Below are 26,651 nucleotides of genomic sequence, written 5' to 3'. Positions count from 1 at the left end.
TGATTACTGATTAGGTCAATCTTTTCTCATGAAGGAAGGGTGGCTGGTTGGTTGCTGTCAGAGGTATCGTGTAGTACAGTACTTATGAAATCAGGACAGCAGTATTGAGTATACATCTACAGACATAACAACACATTGGAAATCACTGAGTTGTTTTCTGTTACTAAGGGCTGTCTGGCAAACTGACTGGACTAAAAAGCCTGGAATCATTTATGATTTAGTCATTATCCCTCAACAGTTAAATAATCTTACCTAAATATTTTAAATATGTACCTTTTTTTTTTTATCTCTCTTGAGAAAAAAACAAAAAACGTTAAAAAAACGAAGCTTCAAGTTGTCAATAATCTGCTCTCTTTTTTCTCTCAATGAAATCAAGATTAAAAGTGCTTTTATAAAATATTTTCTTCTGTATGTACAATTTCTATTAGCTATAACAAAACAAAAAACAATAACAACAATCATCATCATTATCATGTAATAAATAATAAAAAAGTGGATTAAAATGAGTTTGTAGAGCACATCTGTGGACTAATATTTATCATGTTCCTCTGACCTCAGTGGTGCCTGTGTGTGTTTGTAGCGTTTTGCAACCATGACCAGTTTCTCGGCAACGTTGAGGTATAGAGAGCTCTATCTCGACCACTTCATAAGCACCAAATTTCTCATCTCAAAAGTGAGCCCCAAGCAGGCTCTGGCTCTGACACGCAAGCAATGCAGAGGCAGCCATGATTGGTGAATAAGGATTTACTGGCTCTGTCGTGACAGTGTGTGCATAGAGACAAACCTTGCTCTGCTTCAAAACGAATAACAGCACCAGGCAGAAGCAGGACTCACTGACTGAGCCCTTTGTGTGTCAACATGTGTAGGGAAAGCACCAGTGTGTTTAGGAGTGCATTTCTGTCCACACACTATTCCCATCATTGTCTCTGGTTTCAGGATAAAGGGCTTGCGTGGCCCGTGCTGCCTGTGGTCATTGGAAGGACCAGACTTTGGCGGCCATGCTTCGGTGGTTTAAAGCAGTAAGGCATTGCTCTGTGCTGGCTTGATGACAAGAGCTTTGTGTGTGTGTGTGTGCCCGTGTGTGTTTGTAAGTGAGAGTTGGTTTGTGTGTGTATCAGTGCACCATTTTACAGGGGTCACTGCTGCCCTCTTGTGCTTCAAATAGAAAGCGCTCACTAATCCCCACAGGAGCCATAGAACTGGAGGGATAGATCTCTCAACCAACACCTGAAGGAAGATGAGGACTTCTAGTGCCTGTTGTTCTCACTCTACATCTATGCTATAAGAGCACCCTTATATTCAGCATCTAGTGCCGTGAAGAAGAGATGAATGGAGAGACTGATATCATCCCTGTAAAAGGGATAAAGATCAATGAAGCACCACAGCAGTAGAGTGATGCGGATCGGGGGGTGAGAGTACAAATGGAGAGAGAAGAACCCTTCTCTTCACAGCAAGGCAGACAGGACAGGAGTTGGTTTAAAAAAGGCTTGACTTTGGGGACGTTACTAAAAACCTTCCACTATGTGGGATGGTTCAGAGAAGTTTCTGTGGGTTTCTCTTCACTCTTTTGGTCAAGATTAATGATTCAAATGTAAAACATGTGTATGTCATGCTTGTTGGAAAGACAGTCTTGAACAGCCTTGCCGTGTTGAGAAAGGCCTTTCTCCAAGTACAGTTACAAACATTTCAAAAGCCCCCCCCAAAAAAGAAAAGGGCAGATTTACAGAAATATGGGAAAAAAGCAAGACAGACCCCTCGGTAAAAAAACACAACATAAACAAAATAATAATTAATAACATGAAAAAACAACCACATCAATAAACAAACAAATCAAATCAGCATCTTCATAATAATAATAATACCTGTAATAACAACATTGACAGTAACAATAACAATCGTAATAATATTGATAATAATAGTAATAATTAGGAGGATCATTAAAATTCTATGAAGAAGGAGAAGCAATGGAGTCCCTCCCGCAGAGGAGAGAGAAAGAGCACCACAGGCAGTGTGTCTGTCTGGTCCAGGGTCGGGCCCAAACTGCTGCCTGACATGAGGTAAAAAACAAACAAAACAAAAAGAGGAATCAAACCAGTAGTCCCCCTCCTTCCAGCCCAGAGCACCAGAGTGAGAAAACAGAGCAGGAGGAGGAGAAGGATGGAGAGAGACACAGGACTAAAGGAGGGGCTGAGATACTCATCTCTGTCCTGCTCAGCCCGCTCTCCCTCCACCAGCCTGTGTGTCCGTCTGTCTGTCCATCCTCACACAAAGTGGCTGTAGGGCCCTGTGAGGGTGGTAAAGGCATAGGGGGACACAGTGACCGTGGAGGTGGTGTGGTGGGTGGTGGCCAACCGCGTCACAATCCCCATCACTGGCCCCTCCATGGTCTGGCCAGGCCCCGGGCTGGCCCCGCCTGCCGTGGCCCCCAACTTGCGTTTCTTCCCAGGTTTGATGTCCTCGTAGGGCAGCCCCAGTAGTGCTGCCTCCTGCTGCCTCTCTCTAGCCCGCTCCGCCAGCATCTTCATCTTAGCCTCCCAGAGCCACTGGCCATGGCAGGGCTGGTTCATGTTCTTGTGCTGGTAGAACACCAGGGAGATGCGGGTGGGGTGAGAGCGGTCGGGCCTCTTGAGCGGCGTGGTGGCGTGCAGCTCACGCCGGGCACACTCGATCAGGATGGAACCGTGGGCAGGTGCCACCGCCACCCCTCCGATGCTGGGGTCCAGGAAGTTATGCTCGCTGTCCGACCACTGCTCTTCCTCGTCCAGGTCGCGACCTCTCTGGCTCTCGACGTCGCTCGGGGTCTCGGCCCGGTTAGGGTCCCAGCAGGCCTCTGGGGCTGGAGACTGTGTACCTGCCATGGATCCTCCGAAAGACTTCCAGGCCTTCTCCTGGAGACCTAGGAGGGTCGAGCCCTGACTCTCGCCCGCTTTGGAGCATATCTTGTCGGGGAAGCCTCTGGCGGGGCTAGGGCAGTACCCAGCAGGAACCATGCCCATGGGCCAAGCCTTAGGCTGAGGGCTGGGAGCAGGGCTGTCCCAGTGGCGGGGGGTGCCGGGGTGTGGGGAAGAAGAGGGTGACGGGGAGGGAACAGGGGAGGCCTTGGGGGTGTTGGGGCCAGGGTAAGAGTTCCACTGCTGGGGGTATGGGGAGGGCTGTTGTGGGGGATGCTGATGCTGCGAGTATGGAGACTGGGAAGTCTGGTGAGGTCCCTGCTGGTGGACCTGCTGCTTGTCTGAAGTGAAGGGAGCCTCCGGGGGGCATGGTGGTTGGAGGTTGCCTTCCCAGCTGCCTGGTACCATACTCCCGTTGGGCTTGTGCCCGGGCCAGGGCCCTTCAGGCTGTGGGGTGGGGATGGGAGTGTCGGGACAGCTCTGGGTATTGCCCCCCTCATACACTGGCACATCCATGGGCTCCTGCTTGATGACAGGGGTCCCTCTGTGGGAGGGCTCTGAGGAGACTGAGGAGGGACGTGATTGGTTATAGTCAGGCTGGTGGGGGTGTGGGTAAGCGTTGCATTGGTGTTGGTTGGCTGGGTCTCCATGCTGCTGCTCAGGGAGGCCTGGGCCTGAATAGGAGTGTGCCAGCCTGGCCTGGAGGCTCTGAACGTCTGGCTTCTTGTCCACAGGGCCGGGGGAAGCATTGTGCCCTGCGTGAAGCCAGGAGCTGTTGCGGCCCTCGTAAGTGAGCTCATGGGGGAAAAGTGGGTTAGGGTTGGGGGGATAGTTGTAGTAGCCGTAAGGCAGTGCTGAGGGTAGATTGGGGTGGTAGCCATTGACAGGGCCTGGTGGAGGTGGAAGTGCAGGGGGCTGGCCATTGGAAGGGGGGCCTCCAAGTGCGTAGTAGCCAGGGTTGGAGGGGTAGACGTGGTAGGGGTATTGGCACTGGTCCACTGGCTCCTTCTTTATGGTGGGCTTCACCTCCTGCTTAGTGATCACTGTGGGGGAGAGTAGGCAGAGGAGAGAGGGGTGATAAGACATGAGATAATCATTTGCCTCTGCACAAATCTGTGGTTTTTATGGTTCACTTGGTTGGAGTTTTGCTTAGAACACCAGTAGTGGGTTTTATTCCTGAATGGGCTGCATACTGTATGCTGACTAGCTATAAGTCTTAACCCCGAGGTCAGTTTGGATTAAATATACACTATGACCATATTATTATCGTCATATCGTAAAGTTGGCTGGAGTTTTGTTTAAAACACCTGAGTTCTGGGTTTATTACTAGCATAAAGCTCACAACACTCATGAAGCCACTCTCCCATGTTTCTAGTAGAGTTCAGGGGTTATCTCGCCTTTATTGCCGTGCTGTCTGACAGGGGAGCCAGCGTGCCGGACCTCCGTCTTGATCACCGTCTTATCCGGCGTCTCCGTGGGCAGCTGCTGCTTGGCCTTCTTCTTCTCCGAGGCGCGGTTCTTAGCGTCCAGGCGGCGCTGGCGGCAGGACTTGGCGGGCTCGGGCAGCTTGCGGACCTCACGGCGGAAGTTGCTAAGCACCTGAATGGCGCCAGTGCGCATCTTTTGCCGCTGGCCCTCCTCGCTGCCGAACTCGTCTGTGAGGGCGGCCTTGTAGAGGGGAAGTACGTGGAGCTGCTCGTCCTCTGGGATCTCCCCCACTGTACGGTTGTCCTCTTTAGTCAGAGTGCACACCTTGGGGAGGGGGGGGGGGGGGGGGTTAGTGTGGGACACTTACTGTCTGTACCATCCAAACAGTCTCTATACCACCACATGCCCCTGCCACACATACACACATTCAAACACACACAGCAGAGCATCCATTCGATGTCCACACAAAGAGAGGGAAAGAGTGAGAAAGAAGACAGACTGAAAGCTATTAAGACAGTGACAGAGAGAGTGACAGAAAAAGAGAGAGGTAGGGCTGTGTGTCGTACCACAGTGCAGCCGTTGTAGAGGTTGTGCTGGTCCTTGTGAGCGTGGGCACAGAAATCCATGCAGGCGGTGACACCAGAGAAGGGCCGGCCCTCCTTCAGACCCAACCTGCAGTCTGGAGCCGTCACCTCATTCTGACACTGAGGGACAGGAGAGGGGACACAGCAGGGTAAGCATGGGAATACTATGTCTAACACTCATATCATCCTTGAGTTTCTATCGTGTACTTTTGGGGGGAAGTATACCAAGTAATTCTCCAGTAGAGTGTAAAACTACTGAGGGACACAGGGGGAAGAGGATGGTCAGCATGTCAAAGGACACCATGTTACACAGACTATACATTCTGACACTGAGGGACACATGGAAGAGGATGGTCAGCATGTCAAAGGACACCATGTTACACAGACTATACATTATGACACTGAGGGACACATGGAAGAGGATGGTCAGCATGTCAAAGGACACCATGTTACACAGACTATACATTATGACACTGAGGGACACAGGGGGAAGAGGATGGTCAGCATGTCAAAGGACACCATGTTACACAGACTATACATTATGACACTGAGGGACACAGGGGGAAGAGGATGGTCAGCATGTCAAAGGACACCATGTTACACAGACTATACATTATGACACTGAGGGGCACAGGGGGAAGAGGATGGTCAGCATGTCAAAGGACACCATGTTACACAGACTATACATTATGACACTGAGGGGCACAGGGGGAAGAGGATGGTCAGCATGTCAAAGGACACCATGTTACACAGACTATACATTCTGACACTGAGGGACACAGGGGGAAGAGGATGGTCAGCATGTCAAAGGACACCATGTTACACAGACTATACATTATGACACTGAGAGACACATGGAAGAGGATGGTCAGCATGTCAAAGGACACCATGTTACACAGACTATACATTCTGACACTGAGGGACACAGGGGGAAGAGGATGGTCAGCATGTCAAAGGACACCATGTTACACAGACTATACATTATGACACTGAGGGACACAGGGGGAAGAGGATGGTCAGCATGTCAAAGGACACCATGTTACACAGACTATACATTATGACACTGAGAGACACATGGAAGAGGATGGTCAGCATGTCAAAGGACACCATGTTACACAGACTATACATTCTGACACTGAGGGACACGGGGGGAAGAGGATGGTCAGCATGTCAAAGGACACCATGTTACACAGACTATACATTATGACACTGAGGGACACAGGGGGAAGAGGATGGTCAGCATGTCAAAGGACACCATGTTACACAGACTATACATTATGACACTGAGGGACACATGGAAGAGGATGGTCAGCATGTCAAAGGACACCATGTTACACAGACTATACATTATGACACTGAGGGACACAGGGGGAAGAGGATGGTCAGCATGTCAAAGGACACCATGTTACACAGACTATACATTATGACACTGAGGGACACATGGAAGAGGATGGTCAGCATGTCAAAGGACACCATGTTACACAGACTATACATTATGACACTGAGGGACACAGGGGGAAGAGGATGGTCAGCATGTCAAAGGACACCATGTTACACAGACTATACATTCTGACACTGAGGGACACAGGGGGAAGAGGATGGTCAGCATGTCAAAGGACACCATGTTACACAGACTATACATTCTGACACTGAGGGACACAGGGGGAAGAGGATGGTCAGCATGTCAAAGGACACCATGTTACACAGACTATACATTATGACACTGAGGGACACATGGAAGAGGATGGTCAGCATGTCAAAGGACACCATGTTACACAGACTATACATTATGACACTGAGGGACACATGGAAGAGGATGGTCAGCATGTCAAAGGACACCATGTTACACAGACTATACATTCTGACACTGAGGGACACGGGGGGAAGAGGATGGTCAGCATGTCAAAGGACACCATGTTACACAGACTATACATTATGACACTGAGGGACACAGGGGGAGGAGGATGCCATATCCAAGAGCAACCTGTTACTACACACAACATATCAAAAACTCATAGCATCCTGCAGCTTGTGTTGTTTACTATTGGAGGGATAGACTACTATTTAGAGGGCTCTGGCGCTATAACTTAACAGCTGCAGCTAGGTGAAGGTGGGTGTGAAGGCAGGTGTTACCTGGTTATTGTATGCCTGTGGGGCCAGCTGCTTGTACAGGGGAGCCAACTCAGTGGCCAGATCCTGGAAGTTATCCCTGAGTTGATCCTCCTGACATACACACACACACACAACAGGTCAGCATAACCACATCAGTAACAGTTTTATCTTGGTGTGGTGCTGTCAATAATATAGCAGTGCTGTGAAGGTGGTATCAGAGTTGTGTGTTCCACGAGCCCGTTCTCCACAATTAAGGTGCCACCAACCTCCTGTGAGATAGACCATAGATCTCATGGTCCCTTACCTCTTGGGGGTGGTCTCCTGCCAGTCTGAACTTGCGGGGTGTTTTGCTGCGGGCGTACTTGCAGCCGTTAAAGTACATGCTCCAGGAGCAGCCGAAGGAGAAGGACGCTCCACAACTGTCAGGGTCCTTGCCTTGGCACGCACACGTACGACTGCAGGCAGGCAGGCCAGGGGCGACAGAGAGCACGAACACAGTCATCAGACACTGACACAGTCGTCAGACACTGACACAGTCCTCTTCATCATTCTGGAACAGATGCCTCAGTGCATATTGAATATCAGTAAAAAAAGGATAATGAAGTGATCTGCAGTCCAGAAGTAGAACTAGAATAACATATTAACTTATTATATTATTTCAATCTACAACAGCGATTATCATGCAGATGTTTCGGCTGAAAGCCTCCCTCAGTCTGCCATCTAAATGGCAACACACTGCACTGTATAGCCTCAAGTTTAATGCTAATTTAAAAGAAGAACATGAGCATATTCAGATAAGTGCTGTCACTTATTCAGATGAGCCATGGGTCTGTGCTGTCACTTATTCAGATGAGCCATGGGTCTGTGCTGTCACTTATTCAGATGAGCCATGGGTCTGTGCTGTCACTTATTCAGATGAGCCATGGGTCTGTGCTGTCACTTATTCAGATGAGCCATGGGTCTGTGCTGTCACTTATTCAGATGAGCCATGGGTCTGTGCTGTCACTTATTCAGATGAGCCATGGGTCTGTGCTGTCACTTACTCGTCGTTGAGTCCACAACGGCGGCTGGTGGGGTTGCCGAACTTGGTGATGGTGGCGGAGAGCTCTCGGTAGAGCTTGTCGCCTAGCACCCGTGGCACGCCCTCCCACGCCATGATGAGGATGATGATGACAGCGTTGGGACAGTGGTGACCCGGCCGGGGACGCACCAGACACAGCAACTTCTCTGTCTCACTGCCCCGACGAATCACCTGAGATGAGGAGAGGGGGAAAGAGAGAAAGGGTGAGAAAGAGAGAGAAAGAAAGAGAGAGAGAGAAAGGGTAAGATCGACACCTGTCTTGTCTTCCCCCAGCTCCCTCCCACCTTGTGTCTATATTGTCACTAACAACCTGTCTTCTCCTCTACTCTCTCCATAGTGTCTGTTTTGAATCCATAAAGCCATTAGCAGGGTGTCAGAGGGAGTGACAGAGGTGGAGAACCCTAACTGGGAGGGAGAGGGACCAGGGAGACCCCCTACTGGACCCCCTACTGCTTTACTGTCTGGGGTTGAGGCTGTGGTGTCTGAGGGGGTGATACTGTGGTGTCTGTGGGGGTGGGGCTGTGGTGTCTGTGGGGGTGAGGCTGTGGTGTCTGTGGGGGTGAGGCTGTGGTGTCTGTGGGGGGGAGGCTGTGGTGTCTGTGGGGGTGAGGCTATGGTGTCTCTGGGGGTGAGGCTGTGGTGTCTGAGGGGGTGATGCTGTGGTGTCTGTGGGGGTGAGGCTGTGGTGTCTGTGGGGGAGATACTGTGGGGGTGAGGCTGTGGTGTCTGAGGGGGTGATACTGTGGTGTCTGTGGGGGTGATACTGTGGTGTCTGAGGGGTTGATACTGTGGTGTCTGTGGGGGTGATACTGTGGTGTCTGAGGGGGTGATAATGTGGTGTCTGAGAAGGGTGGTACTGTGGTGTCCGAGGGGGTGTTACTGTGGTGTCCGAGGGGGTGATACTGTGGTGTCCGAGGGGGTGATACTGTGGTGTCCGAGGGGGTGATACTGTGGTGTCCGAGGGGGTGGTACTGTGGTGTCCGAGGGGGTGGTACTGTGGTGTCTGAGGGGTGATACTGTGGTGTCCGAGGGGGTGATACCGTGGTGTCCGTGGGGGTGATACCGTGGTGTCCGTGGGGGTGATACCGTGGTGTACGTGGGGGTGATACCGTGGTGTCTGTGATGTTGAGGCTGTGGTGTCTGTGAGGGTGAGGCTGTGGTGTCTGTGAGGGTGAGGCTGTGGTGTCTGTGAGGGTGAGGCTGTGGTGTCTGTAAGGGTGAGGCTGTGGTGTCTGTAAGGGTGAGGCTGTGGTGTCTGTGAGGGTGAGGCTGTGGTGTCTGTGAGGCTGTGGTGTCTGAGGTTGAGGCTGTGGTGTCTGTGAGGGTGAGGCTGTGGTGTCTGTGGGTGAGGCTGTGGTTTTGAGGCTGTGGTGTCTGTGAGGGTGAGGCTGTGGTGTCTGTGAGGGTGAGGCTGTGGTGTCTGAGGGTGAGGCTGTGGTGTCTGTGGGGTTGAGGCTGTGGTGTCTGTGAGGGGTGAGGCTGTGGTGTCTGTGGGTGAGGCTGTGGTGTCTGTGAGGGTGAGGCTGTGGTGTCTGTGAGGGTGAGGCTGTGGTGCCATCTACTCTACTCTTATTCATTTTTGCATGTTTTTTTAACCTCATGGCTCTTAGTATATAGAAGAGTATAGAAAATGCACAGACAATAAGCCTAATGAAACATTGTGTGATGATATGAAATAGTTTTTGGTTGCCTACACTAGTGTTTTGTGTTAGCCCGACGAGGGCCAGTCTGTTTGTGCTACCATGCCAACCATTTACACTCATTTTCATGTTTGGCTTGACAATGACAACAGTGGAGTTGGCAAGAGCCCAAACAGATCTGGGACCAGGCTAGTGTTGTGTAGGGTGGTTAGGCTTGGTTTGTTCTGTGAAAGGTATAGGTTCAGTTTGTTATGTATGGCTACTTGTACTCACCCACTTGGCGATGGGACATCCCTGAGAGCTCTTGCCTTCCCGGCCGGTATAGATCACCTTCTCAATACGGATAGCATCTCCCTTCTCTCCATACCTGCACAGAGAGACAGACAGCACAGTGTGAGTGTGTGTGTCTTACTGAACACAACAACACACAATCTATCCTTCTCTCTTTCTTTCTCTCTCTCGGAGGACCTGAGCCCTAGGACCATGCGTCAGGACTACCGGGCATGATGACTCCTTGCTGTCCCCAGTCCACCTGGCCTTGCTGCTGTTCCAGTTTCAACTGTTCTGCCTGCGGCTATGGAACCCTGACCTGTCCACCGGACGTGCTACCTGTCCCAGACCTGCTGTTTTCAACTCTCTAGAGACCGCAGGAGCGGTAGAGATACTCTTAATGATCGGCTATGAAAAGCCAACTGACATTTACTCCTGAGGTGCTGACTTGCTACACCCTCGATAACTACTGTGATTATTATTATTTGACCATGCTGGTCATTTATGAACATTTGAACATCTTGGCCATGTTCTGTTATAATCTCCACCCGGCACAGCCAGAAGAGGACTGGCCACCCCTCATAGCCTGGTTCCTCTCTAGGTTTCTTCCTAGGTTTTGGCCTTTCTAGGGAGTTTTTCCTAGCCACCGTGCTTCTACACCTGCATTGCTTGCTGTTTGGGGTTTTAGGCTGGGTTTCTGTACAGCACTTCGAGATATTAGCTGATGTACGAAGGGCTATATAAAATAAACTTGATTTGATTTGAATAGTTTAACTGTATTGTATAGTGTTCATTATAAACTGGGTGGTTTAAGCCCTGAATGCTGATTGGCTGACAGCCGTAGTATATCAGACCGTATACCACGGGTATGACAAAACATTTAGTTTTACTGCTCTAATCACATTGTAACCAGTTTATAATAGCATAAAGGCACCTCGAGGGTTTGTGGTATACGGCCAATATACCACAGCTAAATCAAATCAAACTTTATTTGTCACATGCGCCGAATACAACAAGTGTCGTCTTTACCGTGAAATGCTTACTTACAAGCCCTTAACCAACAGTGTAGTTCAAGAAGAGTTTAGAAAATATTTACCAAGTAGACTAAAATAAAAAGTAATAATAAAAAGTGACACAATAAGAATAACGAAGCTATATACAGGGGGCACCGGTACCAAGTTAGTGTGCGGGGGTACAGGTTAGTTGAGGTAATTTGTACATGTAGGTGGGGGTGAAGTGACTATGCATAGATAATAAACAGCAAGTGGCAGCAGTGTACAAGAGGGAGGGGGTCAATGTAAATTGTCCGGTGGCGATTTTATTAATTGTTCAGAACAGCCCTTAGCCGTGGTATATTGGCCATATAACACACCCCTGGTGCCTTATTTCTTAATTATAAAACTTTCACATCGTGCCTAAAAACACCCCTTAGCTGTGGTATATTCACAATATATCACACCACCTCTGGCCTTATTGCTTAATAAGCAAGTAACCTATGTGCTTCTGCAAGACCATAATGTAAGCCTTTGGTCTCCATGAGAGTTGGACGTGTCTTGTCAAACAAAGACACCACAAGCTGGCTGACCCTGGCTGGCCAAGAGGAGTGTTCACAGGGCACCATTGATATTCACAGCGGCATGACAGTAGCAGCCAAAGCCCAACATAATCAGACCTAAATCTGACCCTAACCTTAACCCTTACTCCAACCCGAGCTGACAAGGTAAAAACCTGTTGTTCTGTTCCTGAGCAAGGCAGTTAACCCACTGTTCCCTGGGCGCCGAAGACATGGATGTTGATTATAGCAGCCCCCCGCACCTCTGATTCAGAGGGGTTGGGTGGAAGACACATTTTAATTGAATGCATTCAGTTGTACAACTGATTAGGTATCCCCCTTTCCCCTTCCCTTAAAACCTTTTAGGGTCACAGAGTGTTTCTTTGTAGTCTTAAACAAATCTACTAAGAAACAAAAGTATACACCTCACACACATTGTTATGGGCTTAAAAAAGAAGACACCTGTACCATGTCAGATATAATATATTACATTTTGAGTTTGCATCCCAATATTACATCACAGAAGACTGAAATATAACAAAATCGTTTGACATTTTGTTTAAATATTGTTTAGTAATTTTGAAATTATGAAAAATATTAATAACATTCCACCCATGAGGCCACTAGAGGGCGATTTGGTCATTTGAATGCAGGAAAGGGCTACTCCTAACCCTTACAGTAACCCTAGCAAGCGGTTGCATTTCAACAGAGTTTGTTGATATACTATCTGCTATCTAGAACCTAAGAGTGTGAGCATCTGTAGATCATTTATAGGGGACTATCCAAATAAAGTGTAACCACACGAATGTGTGTTTGCCCGGTTACGTTCTGGCGTGTCTCTCTCTCTCTCTGCACAATGTGCAGGGGGTTGGGTTAACTACCAGCATTACTCAGATGTTCGCCCACAGCTCACCTTTTCCTCCCTGTGTATCATACATGTCATGTTGATGTCATGTCACCCCTGAGCGGGTCTACTATGGTGGGACACATGTGGCTCTGTCCTGAATGGGAACTCATTCACCAATCACCAGCCAGTCGGAAGGAGTGGGCTTGGCCTCCATAGGGGTGGGCCAATGGGGTCAGAGGTGGGTTCAGGGGTCGGGAGAAGACTATAGAGGGCTTTAGTTCTTAAGTCACCTCTCAAATAGAAACAAAGAGGGATCTTCCCCTCTTCTCCTCACCCATCCCCCGCATCTGCTACCCCGCCCTCTCTCAGGAGAGTGATGAGTCACTGGTCTATGGAAATATCCTCTGTTACTATAATGGCCAGTCACTCTCGACCCCGGTCCCCTATACAGCAATGTATGGGACATGCACTAAGCAGCCCCCCCCCCCCCCCATATTTAGTCAGCAAAAACAATGATCCCAAGACATTCCAGCTGCCAATGAACTATTCCTGTTTTGTCAGTTGAGATTTCCCAGACTTTTAGGGTACTGAATTGGTAAATGTGATTAAGTAGCTACTGTATGTAATGTTTCCATTCACTAGTTTCACGTTACAATACTCCCAAGAGAAAGCCTCAAACCGACTCTATCTATTTCCTAATGCAAATGTATCCCTGTTTGACTCTCTCTCAATGTCTCCCCCCTTCTTTCTCTCATCGCTCTCTACCTCTCTCCGTCTGTTCCTCTCCTCTGTCTCTTCATCTCATCTCTGTCTCTCCTCTGATTTCGCATTTCAGTCATTTAGCAGACACTCTTACCCAGAGTGATTTAAGGAGCAATTAGGGTTATGTGCCTTGCTCAAGGGCACATAGACATATTTTTCACCTAGTTGGCTCTGGGTATCGAACCAGTGACGTTTCGGTTACTGGCCCAACGCTTTAAACCGCTAGGCTACCTGCTGCCTCTCTCTCCTCATCTCCTTTCCTCTCACTGTGCCTATCCCTCTGTTCTGTCTAATCTGCTGATACTGATAGTTCCTGTTCCTCCTATTGGATTCTGGGTCAGGGATTCCCTGGGGACAGGATCAGAGGAGTGGGGAGGGGAGAAGGGGATGGAGAAAAGGGAGAGGGGGATAGACAGCAGTGCTGGGGGAGAGGGAGAGAAATAAAGAGAGAGAAAGGGAGGCAGGGAGAGAGGGAGGGAGAGGGAGAGAGAGAGTGATGCTAGCTCAAAGCTGTGGGAGAGTTGGATGCCAAGACAGCAGGCCATAGCCAGCAGCTCTGGATAACCTCCTGTTCACAGGCAGAGGTGACGAGAGAGGGAGAGGAGAGAGCGGGAGAAAGAAAGGGAGGGAGAGAAGGACAGAAAAGGAGAGGAGGAGAGGGAGAGACGGAGAGGGAAAGGGAGAGAACAGCTAACTGTTCCAGGAAAATCAGGAGGCTGCCATCAAGAGTTTTGTGGCTATAATCTAGGGGGCTAAAATTCCTGAACAAGCACACTACAACAGTATTCTGTAGTGTTTCCTCCACCCATCTATTCCCTGATATTTCCCCTCAGGTTAAGGCTATTTCAGTCCTTGCTCCTTTGCACTATGTCTTATCTATAGGGAAATACACTACATATACACAAAAGTATGTGGACACAGCACACAGCTTTGCAATAAAACATTGTCAAATGAATGGCCTTACTGAAGAGCTCAGTGACTTTCAACGTGGCACCACCTCGGTCAACTGTAAGTGCTGTTATTTTGAAGTGGAAACGTCTTGGAGCAACAAAGGCTCAGTCGCAAAGTGGTAGGCCGCACAAGCTCACAGAACGGGACCGCTGAGTGCAGAAGCGCGTAAAAATTGTCTGTCCTAGGTTGCAACACTCACTACCAAGTTCCAAACTGCCTCTGGAAGCAATGTCAGCACAAGAACTGTTCGTTGGGAGCTTCATGAAATTGGTTTCTATGGCTGAGCAGCCGCATACAAGCCTAAGATCACCAATGCACAATGCCAAGCGTCGTCTGGAGTGGTGTAAAGCTCGCCACCAACGGTCTCTGGAGCAGTGGAAACGCGTTCTCTGGAGTGATGAATTACGCTTCGCCATCCGGCAGTCCGATGGACGAATCTGGGTTTGACGGATGCCAGGAGAAAGCTACCTGCCCCAATGCGTAGTGCCAACTGTAAAGTTTGGTGGAGGAGGAATAATGGTCTGGGGCTGTTTTTCATGGTTCGGGCTAGGCCCCTTAGTTCCAGTGAAGGGAAATCTTCGCTACAGCAAGTCTGCTCCAGAAGTCTCACCTGGTCTCCATCAGCTCTCGTATGGAGGCCACAGTGGGCCCGGAGCCCAGGTGATTGTAGTACGGACCCTCATCCTTCTCCAGGACTTGCTCTGGGAAGAGGAGAGAGAGAGAATTACAAAGAGTTCACAATGCAATATAGTACACCTCTAATTCAACCACATACTTTTTTACTTCCTCACAATAATATCTGTATTATTTGGATTAGTGCAGGGCTGTTCTGTGACATTGAAGGTATCAGAAGTAGTAGTGATTGCTTATTCATATCTAACAGGCCATGGAAACCAAGAGGGACCATAGATAGGTGTGACTGAAGATAGATGTAAAGCCACACACACTTCCTCTAACCTGAAACTGACTATGCTGAAACTGACTATGTTATAACTGGGGGGATAGTCGGGGTGGGGGCACTACATTAGAACCAAGGCTGTTTGAGGAAGTGAATGAATCAGTGTGTGGTGTGTGGTGTGTGTGTTTAACTCTTCTTGTGGGGACCAGAAGTCCCCACAAGAATAGTAAACAAACAAACATTTGACCAACTGGGGACATTTTGTTAGTCCCCGCAAGGTCAAATGTTATTTCTACAGGGTTTAGGGTTAAGGTTAGAATTAGTGTTAGGAGCTAGGGTTAGGTTTAGGGTTAAGGTTAGGGTTAGGTTTAAGGTTAAGGTAAAGGTAAGAGTACAGGTTAGGATTAGAGTTAGGTTTAGGGTTAAGGGTTAGGGAAAATAAGATTTTGAATGGGACTTAATTGTGTGTCCCCACAAGGGTAGCTATAATAGATTGTGTGTGTGTAACAAGGGAGGCTAGAGGATGAGAGTGTGTATCTGGTTGAGAGGCAATGAGATCACATTCCAGTGACACAGTGCAGGGAGGAACCAAGCAAGGCGTGGTCAGAAGTAGGCGGGAAACGCTACATAGGACTAGTAGCCTAAATAGAACTGTGTGTGTGAAAATTGTTGTGTGAGAGGCAGAAGTCGTCTCATTTTTGTAAGCAGCAGAGTGGAGGGCAGTGTAAAAGTATACTTGCTTCTCTGAGAGAGTAGGAGAGACAGATTTTTTGAAAGAGAAGTGTGTGTGTGTGTGAGGGAGGGAGGGAGGGAGGGAGGGAGGGAGGGAGGGAGGGAGGGAGGGAGGGAGGGAGGGAGGGAGGGAGGGAGGGAGGGAGTCAGGTTTAGGGCTGTGGCGGTCATGAAATTTTGTCCGCTGGTTATTGTCATGAAAAAAGACTGCCGGTCTCACAGTAATTTACTATTAATTAACATAAACATGTTTAGCATCTCCAGGCCTCCACACATACAAGCCAGTGATGCATGCCTTCGGAACATCTACGTTTAAAAAAGTCTAATGAATCAATTTAATATACACCATCACAATAAATCCATTATTTATTTTAGTCAGGTCTAAAGAAACATTATGATATGAAGAAAATGTATTTCAGGAGAACAGAATATGAGTTGGCCTACTGTATGTTAGTTATCTGGCTATGCTCCATGCCATAGGCTGTAGGCTTTTCATTCAGCTGACAAGATATGCTTATAAGTCTCCTCCATTATCTTTATTTTATATGATTTTATAGTAAGAAGAATATAATTGAACTTCGCTGAATGAAATAGAAAGGATATTTTTCCCATTACGGAGTGAGTGCACATATGAAGTGGCTATGTTGAGCGTAAAAGTGATCATTTGAAACAGGTCCTATAGGGTACGTTAGATTTAGAGTTATTTGGCAACTTTAGTTGTTAATAATACAAACCTTAGAAAGTCTTAGAAATCAGAACATATAGTATATGGGCTACATGATGTGACTATAGGCTATTGATGGTTTGATAAAGTAGCAAAAAAAGGTTGAGCTCTGTTCCTTGTCTCAGGCTGCACAACTGTTCTCTCAAGTATTCATATATTCAACCATGAGACTGTTCTCAATTTAATTTGGTCTTTACTAATATGTCAAATTAATTTTGATTTATAATTGGCCATTATCAAAATGGGCAGGAAGAGGGGCAGGGGAAAACAGACAAAGCATATTCTGAAAGTATTCAGACCCCTTGACTTTTTCCACATTTTGTTACATTACAGCCTTATTCTAAAATGTATTAATAAAAAACATGTCTCAATCTACACACAATACCCCATAATGACAAAGCTAAAATAGGTTTTGAGAAATGTTTGCAAATGTATTCAGACCCTTTGCTATGAGACTCAAAAATTAGCTCAGGTGCATCCTGTTTCCATTGATCATCCTTGAGATGTTTCTACAACTTGATTGGAGTCCACCTGTGGTAAATTCAATTGATTGGACATGATTTGGAAAGGCACACACCAGTCTATATAACGTCCCCCAGTTGACAGTGCATGTCAGAGCAAAAACCAAGCCATGAGGTCGAAGGAATTGTCCGTAAAGCTTCAAGAGAGGATTGTGACGAGGCACGGATCTGGGGAAAGGTACCAAAAAATGTCTGCATCATTGAAGGTCCCCAAGAACACAGTGGTTTCCATCATTCTTAAATGGAAGAAGTTTTGAACCACCAAGACTCTTCCTAGAGCTGGCCGTCCAGCAAAATTGAGCAATCGGGGGAGAAGGGACTTTTTTCAGGGAGGTGACCAAGAACCCAATGGTCACTCTAACAGAGCTCCAGAGTTCCTCTGTGTTGATGGGAGAACCTTTCAGAAGGACAACCATCTCTGGAGCACTCCACCAATCAGGACTTTATGGTAGATAGGCCAGACGGAAGCCACTCCTCAGTAAAAAGGCACATGACAGCCCACTTGGAGTTTGCCAAAAGGCACCTAAAGGACTCTCAGATAATAAGAAACAAGATTCTCTGGTCTGATGAAACCAAGATTGAACTCCTTGGCCTGAATGCCAAGCGTCACGTTTGGAGGAAACCTGGCACCATCCCTACGGTGAGGCATGGTGGTGGTAGCATCATGCTGTGGGGATGTTTTTCAGCAGGTAGTGACTGGGAGACTAGTCAGGATCGAGGGAAAGATGAACGGAGCAAAGTACAGAGAGATCCTGCTCCAGAGCACTCAGGACCTCAGACTGGGGCGACAACCCTAAGCACACAGCCAAGACAACACAGGAGTGGTTTCAGGACATGTCTCTAAATGTCCTTGATTGGCCCAGCGAGAGCCCCGACTTGAATGCGATCAAACATATCTGGAGACCTGAAAATAGCTGTGCAGCAACGCTCCCCATCCAACCTGACAGAGCTTGAGAGGATCTGCAGAGAAGAATGGGAGAAACTCCCCAAATACAGGTGTGCCAAGCTTGTAGCATTATATCCAAGAAGACGCGAGGCTGTAATCGCTGCCAAAAATGCTTCAACAAAGTGAATGTGATATTTCCGGGGGGGTTTTGTGGATAAATTTGCAAAAAAAATCTAACAACCTGTTTTTACTTTGTCATTATGGGGTATTGTCTGTAGATTGGTGAAGAAGAAAAACGATTTTAATACATTTTAGAAGAAGGCTGTAACGTAATAAAATGTGGAAAAAGTCAAGGGGTTCGAATGCACTGTATCATCTGTATTCGCTAATCCAGTGCATGGAGGCTGCAAGCTTTTCCGCCAATCCGTTTTGTAGGCTACTTTGCTTTAATAGCGGAGCATATGCTTAATATGAGTAGTTAAGCATTAAATATAAGAAAATGTATTTCACGCCATACATCAACCACTATTTGAGGAGCATGCTCTCGCTGCCCGACAGGGGATATACCGGTCAAACTCTGTATGCCTTGGGCTCTCCAACCCTGTACCCATGCTTAGTTTTGGAAACTATGTGAAATTTGTTCACGAAAATCGCAACGAAACATGTACTACATGACCAAAGGTTTGTGGACATCAGCTCATCGAACATCTCATTCCAAAATCATGCGCATTAATTTGGAGTTGTTCTCCCCTTTGCTGCTTCAACAGCATCCACTCTTCTGTGAAGGCTTTCCACTAGATGTTGGAACAAAGCTGCGGGGACTTGCTTTCATTCAGCCACAAGAGCATTAGTGAGGTCGGGCACTGATGTTGGGCGATTAGGCCTGGCTCACAGTCGGCGTTCCAATTCATCCCAAAGGTGTTCGATGGGGTTGAGGAGATCAGGGCTCTGTGCAGGCCAGTCAAGTTCTTCCATACCGATCTCGACAAATAATTTCTGTATGGACCTCGCTTTGTGCACAGGGGCGTTGTCATGCTGAAACCGGAAAGGGTCTTTTCCAAACTGTTGCCACAAAGTTAGAAGCACAAAATCGTCTAGAATGTCAATGTATACTGTCGCGTTAAGATTTCCATTCACTGGAACTAAAGGGCCTAGCCCAAACCATGAAAAACAGCCCCAGACAATTATTCCTCCTCCACCAAACTTTACAGTTGGCACTATGCATTCAGGCAGGTAGCGTTCTCCTGGAATCCGCCAAACCCAGATTTGTCCGTTGGACTGCCAGCTGGTGAAGCATGATTCATCACTCCAGAGAACGCGTTTCCACTGCTCCAGAGTCCAATGGCGGCGAGCTTTACACCACTCCAAACGACGCTTGGCATTGCACATGGTGATCTTAGGCTTCTGTACGGCTGCTCGGCCATGGAAACCCATTTCATTAAGCTCCCAACTAACAGTTCTTGTGCTGAGATTGCTTCCAGAGGCAGTTTGGAACTCGGTAGTGAGTGTTGCAACCAGCCTATCACTTCGCGGCTGAGACCTTGTTGCTCCCAGACGTTTCCACTTCACAATAACAGCAATTACAGTTGACCGGGGGAGCTCTAGCCGGGCAGAAATTTGGCAAACTGACATGTTGGAAAGGTGGCATCCTATGACGGTGAAACATTGCAAGTCACTGACATCTTCAGTAAAGCCATTCTACTGCCAATGTTTGTCTATGGAGATTGCAAGCTGTGTGCACAATTTTATACACCTATCAGCAACGGGTGTGTCTGAAAAAGCCGAATCCAATCATTTGAAGGGGTATCCACAATCTTTTGTATGGTATATTTACAACAGTTTAGTGTATTTAGTGTAGTTTAGTGTATTTAGTGTATTTCACTAAAAACTGTTGACAGCACGTCTGCGCGCTTGAGAAAGGAATAAAGGAGAGAGAAGGAGATGGAAACTCATGATGGTGAGATATTCTGTACAGCTAAAGGTGATGTGTCACCCATTTCATTATGAAAATATAAACAATTTCCTATTATTAGGCTATTCAAAATCAAATACAAATTCACAAATTCACTGTATAGGCTAGACCAAATATGTACCACAGACATGTTAAATCCGTTAAGTTTGATGTTTTTCTGCCACGCGTAATATGAGAGGCTATGTATTGTATTATGGCACAATCATCATTTTAATTCAGATTTTTTGGGGGCTTTGGCTCATAAACATGATATGCCTAAGCTCTAATATGCATATGGATGTTTTGAATTAATCATCACATCAGAAAACGCTGTCCATTTTGTTGTTAGGCTTTGAAATAACATCCACAACAACCATGTTTTACACCGTTTCAAACTGCTGTTGAACTTCTTTCTTTAAATTGATCATCACAGTGAGGTGAGTTTTAAAAGTAAGATAGGCCTACTGTTTTGATGGTACGCTTTTGATGTGATTTCCAATAGCATTTGCACTGATGTCAGTGGTTAGATGGACAATAGAGCCCTGAGTACCAGGCAATTAGGACCTGATGGTCATTAGCAAGTTGGGTACTACCAAAGAATGTCCAGAGTGCATAAAAGGAGATTACTGTAACTCAACAATCACGCAGAACTTTACTGCGTTCATGACTCATGATTGCCGGTGTGGTGGTAATACGGTCACAGCAACAGCCCCAGTCAGGTTACACATGGGGTGTTTCAGTGTGGTGTTGTCAGGGGAGTGTGTAGGCTTCACTATGGAGACCCATTGTCTGGCGCCCTTGGCTTTTGGTAACAGCCAACAGCCTTACAGCACAGCAAGTGTTCCCTGCATCTCTCCCTAAAGGGCTTTATTGGCATGGGAAACATATATGTTTACATTGCCAAAGCAAATGAAATAGATAATAAACAAAAGTGAAAATAACAATTACAAATGTACAGTAAACATTACTACATTCACAAAAGTTCCAAAGGAATAGAGACATTTCAAATGCCATATTATAGGTATGTACAATGTTGTAATGATGTGCTAATAGTTAAAGTACAAAAGGGAAAATAAATAAACATAAATATGGGTTGTATTTACAATGGTGTTTTTCACTGGTTGCCCTTTTCTTGCTGCTCTGATGGCACACCGTGTACTCTCATGAGTGTCAGGTTCTTGTCCAGTTCTGACATTTAGGTCGCCACAGACTAGTACATGTCCCTGGGCCTGGACATGATTGATTTCCCCCTCCAGGATGGAGAAGATGTCTTCATTAAAGTCTGGCGATTCTATTGGGGGGATATAGGTAGCACACAAGGTCATTTTTCTCTGTTGACATCATTTCATTATTCATTTCCAGCCAGATGTGAAATGTTCCTGTTGTGACTAATTTAATAGAGTGGGTTAGGTCTGCTCTATACCAAATTAGCATACCCCCTGAGTCTATTCCCTGTTTCACACCTGGTAGTTTGGTGGATGGGACTTCCAGCTCTCTGTATCCTAGAGGACAACCAGTTAGTCCATCTCCTCTATACCAGGTTTCTTGTAGGATGATAATGTCTGTATTTCCAATTTCTTTGGTGAAGTCTGGGTTCCTGCTCTTTAGACCAAAGGCAGATGACCTTAGACCTTATTTACTCCAGGATGAGATGGAGAAAGTTTTGTGTTTCATAGTGTCTAGTGTTGTTTTCGTGTGGTTTAGGCTGGGACCATTACAGTAGGTGTGAGCAGAGCATGTTGAGCATCTGCTACATACCTCTTATGTCACGGGATGGTGTTTGGGCGGGTGTAATAGTGGGGGTTGGGCCTGTTGCTCTGCTCACAGCCTGGGCATATGTGCACCTTTTATGTTGAGGTCCTTGCTGCAGGGGCAGGGGGCATGGGGGGCAGAAGGGCATTGAGACTGATCTGGGGGGCCTATATAGGGTGTTGCTAGGGTTTGTTTGGGGAGGGGTCAACTGGTTGGGGTGGGGATGTGGCTGGTGGTGCTGTGGTCTGGGTGTAGGTCCTCTTGGTGTGGATCCTGTTGGTGCAGATCCTCCATCACGCAGTTCTGGGAGAGTGTCTGGCTGGTCTGGGCGGGGTGTCCGTTTCTCTGTTGCTCCTATATGAGGTGCTGGGGCTGCGGTTGAGGGTGACATCCTTCAGGGACCTGGCAAAGGTGGGGACTGCTGCCTTGTAGAGGTGGACCTGGTCATAAAGGCTGGAGGAGTAGTGGGTCAGGTAAACATTTGGTTTTGAGGCACAGTCCCAGGAAATGCTTGCATTCACCCGCTGCATAGTGGCAGAGTGAAAGTATTTTTGTGGTAGCAGGGTGGAGATAACCACTTGTGCATTGGGGGAAAGTGGAAGAGGCTTTTTCAATCACTCCCTTGAGTGCTGTGGCCACACTTTCCTGCTGGGCTCTCAGGTCATTTGTGCCTGTGTGTATTATAATGTGGCTGGGGGAACCTAGTCGGTCCTCTGACAGCAGCTCCAGGGGACACCGGGTGTTCGGACACCAGAGTTTAGCCACTTGGTGTTTTGGAAAAAGTTTCCTCTCATCAACATATTTCCCATTTGAGTCAATTAGGAGTACAATCTCTGTCTTTTGTGTGTCCTCAGTGGGTGTGGGGGTGTTGTCAGGAGAGCTATCCAGTGGGCTGACAGAGGGATGCCAGTGGGGGGAGTCTGCTGAGTTGGTGGATCCTTCCTTGTCTGTCCTGCTGTGGTGTTAAGGCTGTGGTTGAGGTCTGAAGTGGGCTGTTCTATTGGTTTCTCTACGGGGTGGCTAGCTCTCTCATGAGTGGTTATTTGTCGCACCTCAGCTTTCTCACCTCCTCCTGCAGTGCTGCTAGCTGGGCTGTGTGTTCCGGGGGGATGTTTGTCTGGCGTGTGTGTCTGTGCTGCCTAGACTGTGTGGACTAGCTCTCTGAGCTCCACCATGTCACTCTCCAGCTCAGTAAATTATTCCCTCTCAATGATGGAGGAGCAGTGCAGTTGTGTGACCTGGGTGTATTCAGTGCTGGGGGGTGACTATCTTCATCTGCAGGACAGTTTGAAGAGGTGTGATCAAACTCGCTCGGGGTGGGGGAGTCGTCACCAAGAGAACTTCTCATGCCATGCTCTCGCTTTGATTCATTCTGTCTCTCTCTTCCTCTCTGTCTTCCCAACTGCGCTGAGCACACTAAACTGTTTAGAGAAACACTGGCTCTGCTTACCACTGCTGAACACTTAAAAATGTTAAATTAACACACTATCAGACCATTTAGACAACTGACACGGAACACTAGAAAACTTTGACCAGTAGTGACTTACAGGACTACAATATATAAACATACACTGCTGTAGACTACATAAACTACTATCCAGGTCTACAGTAGATCTACCACAGTACTTACTGTATATGTCAAGCTAGTCTCTGTATGTCAGAATCCGAGCAGTGGCCTAATTTTGACCAGTGCACTAAAAACAGGAAATAGGGTGCCATTTGGGACGAAGCCAAAGAGACTGTGTCCCGCTCTGTCAGACATGTAGCCTAGACAGAGTGTCTGCTCTGTGCTGTCTGCCAGCCAGATCCACACAGCCACCCCACACAACGGGCACAATGGCTGCCCTATTGTTACCGCTGTCTCTCTATGCACATTGCACTGTAGCTTACTGGAGAGTAGTGGCTCGGGACGCACATCCCGGCAACATACACACACCCACCCTGGCTGGCTAGCAACACACATTCTCAGACACACTCATTAGATGTCCAGCAAGAAGAGCTGGAGAAGAAGTGATTGGACCACCTGATGTACAGTAGTAACAGCCTCTATACACCAAGAAAAAAAGGTTCCCACAGGAGAACCCTCTTAGGTTCCAGCTAGAACCCTTTTGAGTTCCATGTAGAAACCTCTGTTCAAAGGATTCTACATGGAACCGAATCGGGTTCTACCTGGAACCAAAAAGGGTTCTCCTATGGGGACAGCCGAATAACCCTTTTCGGTTATAGAGAGTACCTTTTTTCTAAGAGTGTACATCGGCTGCTGTATAGCCTCAGCCTCTGCTGTACAGTATGTGAAATGTCTTCAATTAACAATAAATGGATGCGATCATAGGATACACTTCCACACTTCATCCCCTAGGTGGTAGCAACCGGGTCTAGGTGCTGAGCCAAGGTTTGATAAGCACATCAGGTTCTGCCAATGAACCCTCCAGAGTCTAAGCCCGGTCTAAGCCGAGGGAAGGTCTAAGCTAACATATGGAAATGTTTTAAGATGGTCATACCAAGGATCATTTAGCTATTTGATTTAACATTTTAAGATACCAAGAATCACATTGGCATTACTGCTATTAGCCAATAGAAACACATGGACTAACAGATTCACTAGAACAGATAGATTTTTTTTAGATTTTTTTGAGTCCAAAGGAAGTTTATTCTGAAGTATTTTTTTTTTTTTTTTTTTACATGTAATTATCCCTTTATTTTAAGCACTGGTACTGTATACATATGTGTGTCCAAACTAGTCAAAAGTTTGCACACCTACTCATTCAAGGGTTTTTCTTTATTTTTTACAATTCTCTACATTGTAGAATAACAGTGAAAACTATGAAATCAAAACTATGAAATAACACATATGGAATCATGTAGTAACCACAAAAGTGTTAAACAAATGATGATATATTTTAGATTTCAGATTCTTCAAAGTAACCATCCTTTTCCTTGATGACAGCTTTGCACACTCTTGGTATTCTCTCAACCAGCTTCATGTGGTAGTCACCTGGTATGCATTTCAATTAACAGGTGTGCCTTGTTAAGAGTTAGTTTGTGGAATTTCTTTCCTTCTTAATGCGTTTGAGCCAATCACTTGTCTTGTGACAAGGTAGGGGTGGTATAAAGAAGCTATACAGCCCTATTTGGTAAAAGGCCAAGTTCATATTATGGCAAGAACAGCTCAAATAAGCAAAGAGAAAGTTTGTTCATCAGAGTTACCAGCCTCAGAAATTGCAGCACAAATAAATGCTTCACAGAGTTCAAGTAACAGACACATCTCAACATCAACTGTTCAGAGGAGACTGCGTGAATCAGGCCTTCATGGTCGAATTGCTGCAAATAAACCACTACTAAAGGACATCAATAAGAAGAAGAGACTTGCTTGGGCCAAGAAACACGAGTAACGGACATTAGACATGTGGAAATCAGTCCTTTGGTCGGATGAGTCCAAATTCGAGATTTCTGGTTCCAACCGCCGTGTCTTTGTGAGACGCAGAGTAGGTGAACGGATGACCTCCGTATGTGTGGTTCCCACCGTGAAACATGGAGGAGGAGGTGTGATGGCGTGAGGGTGCTTTGCTGGTGACACTGTGATTTATTTAGAATTCAAAGCACACTTAACCAACATGGCTACCACAGCATTCTGCAGCGATACGCCATCCTATTTGGTTTGCGCTTAGAGGGACAATCATTTGTTTTTCAACAGGACAATGACCCAACACACCTCCAGGCTGTGTACGGGCTATTTGACCATCTCAACCCAATTGAGATGGTTTAGGATGAGTTGGACCGCAGGTTGAAGTGCTCAGCATATGTGGGAACTCCTTCCAGACTGTTGGAAAAGCATTCCAGGTGAAGCTGGTTGAGAGAATGCCAAGAGTGTGCAAAGCTGTCATCAAGGCAAAGCGTGGCTACTTTGAAGAATCTAAAATCTAAAATATATTTTTGGTTACTACATCATGTGTTAGTTCATAGTTTTGATGTCTTCACTATTAATATACAATGTAGAACACATTAAAATAAAGAACAACCCTTGAATGAGTAGGCGTGTCAAACTTTTGACTGGTACTGTATATACAAAATTATGTGGACACCCCTTCAAATTAGTGGATTTGGCTATTTCAGCCACACCCGTTGCTGACAGGTGTATAAAATTGAGCACAAAGCCATGCAATTCCCATAGACAAACATTGGCAGTAGAATGGCCTTAGCTCAGTGACTTTCAACGTGGTACCATCATAGGATGCCACCTTTGCAACAAGTCAGTTCGTCAAATTTCTGCCCTGCTAGAGCTGCCCCGGTCAACTTTAAGTGCTGTTATTGTTACGTGGAAACATCTAGGAATAACAAAGGCAAATTGGTAGGCCACACAAGCTCACAGAACGGGACGGCCGAGTGCTGAAACGTTTAGCATCTGTCATCGGTTGCAACACTTACTACTGAGTTCCAAACTGCCTCTGGAAGCAACGTCAGCACAATAACTGTTCGTCGGAAGCTTCATGAAATGGGTTTCCATGGCAGAGCAGCCGCACACAAGCCTAAGATTACCATGCGCAAACCAAGCGTCAGCTGATGTGGTGTAAAGGTCACCGCCATTGGACTCTGGAGCAGTGGAAACGCGTTCTCTGAAGTGATGAATCACGCTTCACCATCTGGCAGTCTGACGGACAAATCTGGGTTTGACGGATGCCAGGAGAACGCTACCTGCCTGAATGCATAGTGCCAACTGTAAAGTTTTTCATGGTTCAGGCTAGGCCCCTTAGTTCCAGTGAAGGGAAATCTTAAAGCTACAGCATACAAAATCATGGGCATTCTAGACGATTCTGTGCTTCCAACTTCGTGGCAACAGTTTGGGGAATGCCCTTTCCTGTTTCAGCATGACAAAACCTCTGTACACAAAGCGAGATCCATACAGAAATGTTTTTTTGAGATCGGTGTGGAAGAAATTGACTGGCCTGCACAGAGCCCTGACCTCAACCCCATCGAACACCTTTGGGATTAATTGGAATGCAGACTGCGAGCCAGGCCTAATCGCTCAACATCAGTGCCCAACCTCACTAATGCTCGTGGCTGAATGGAAG

The 26,651-nt window shown here is 47.0% G+C and overlaps 1 protein-coding gene across 1 annotated transcript in view; it reads right to left on the bottom strand.

Annotated features, from left to right (window-relative positions):
* Nucleotides 1-371: 371 nt before the first annotated feature.
* Nucleotides 372-26,651, bottom strand: part of tet3 (tet methylcytosine dioxygenase 3) — a 51,786-nt gene continuing 25,506 nt past the window's right edge. The window contains exons 4-11 of the mRNA XM_039013674.1: nucleotides 14,729-14,819; nucleotides 10,010-10,103; nucleotides 8,059-8,267; nucleotides 7,320-7,470; nucleotides 7,037-7,126; nucleotides 4,886-5,023; nucleotides 4,289-4,643; nucleotides 372-3,934 (exon numbers count right to left, since the gene is read on the bottom strand). Of these exons, the coding sequence (XP_038869602.1) occupies nucleotides 2,262-3,934; nucleotides 4,289-4,643; nucleotides 4,886-5,023; nucleotides 7,037-7,126; nucleotides 7,320-7,470; nucleotides 8,059-8,267; nucleotides 10,010-10,103; nucleotides 14,729-14,819 (2,801 nt within the window). The 3' untranslated portion in view covers nucleotides 372-2,261. The remainder of the gene's footprint in view (nucleotides 3,935-4,288; nucleotides 4,644-4,885; nucleotides 5,024-7,036; nucleotides 7,127-7,319; nucleotides 7,471-8,058; nucleotides 8,268-10,009; nucleotides 10,104-14,728; nucleotides 14,820-26,651) is intronic.

This window comes from Salvelinus namaycush, chromosome 18 (genome assembly GCF_016432855.1).
Source record: "Salvelinus namaycush isolate Seneca chromosome 18, SaNama_1.0, whole genome shotgun sequence".
NCBI classification, from domain to species: Eukaryota; Metazoa; Chordata; class Actinopteri; order Salmoniformes; family Salmonidae; genus Salvelinus; species Salvelinus namaycush.
Note: the sequence above shows the minus strand (reverse complement) of the source record. Positions and strands in the feature narration are given on the sequence as shown.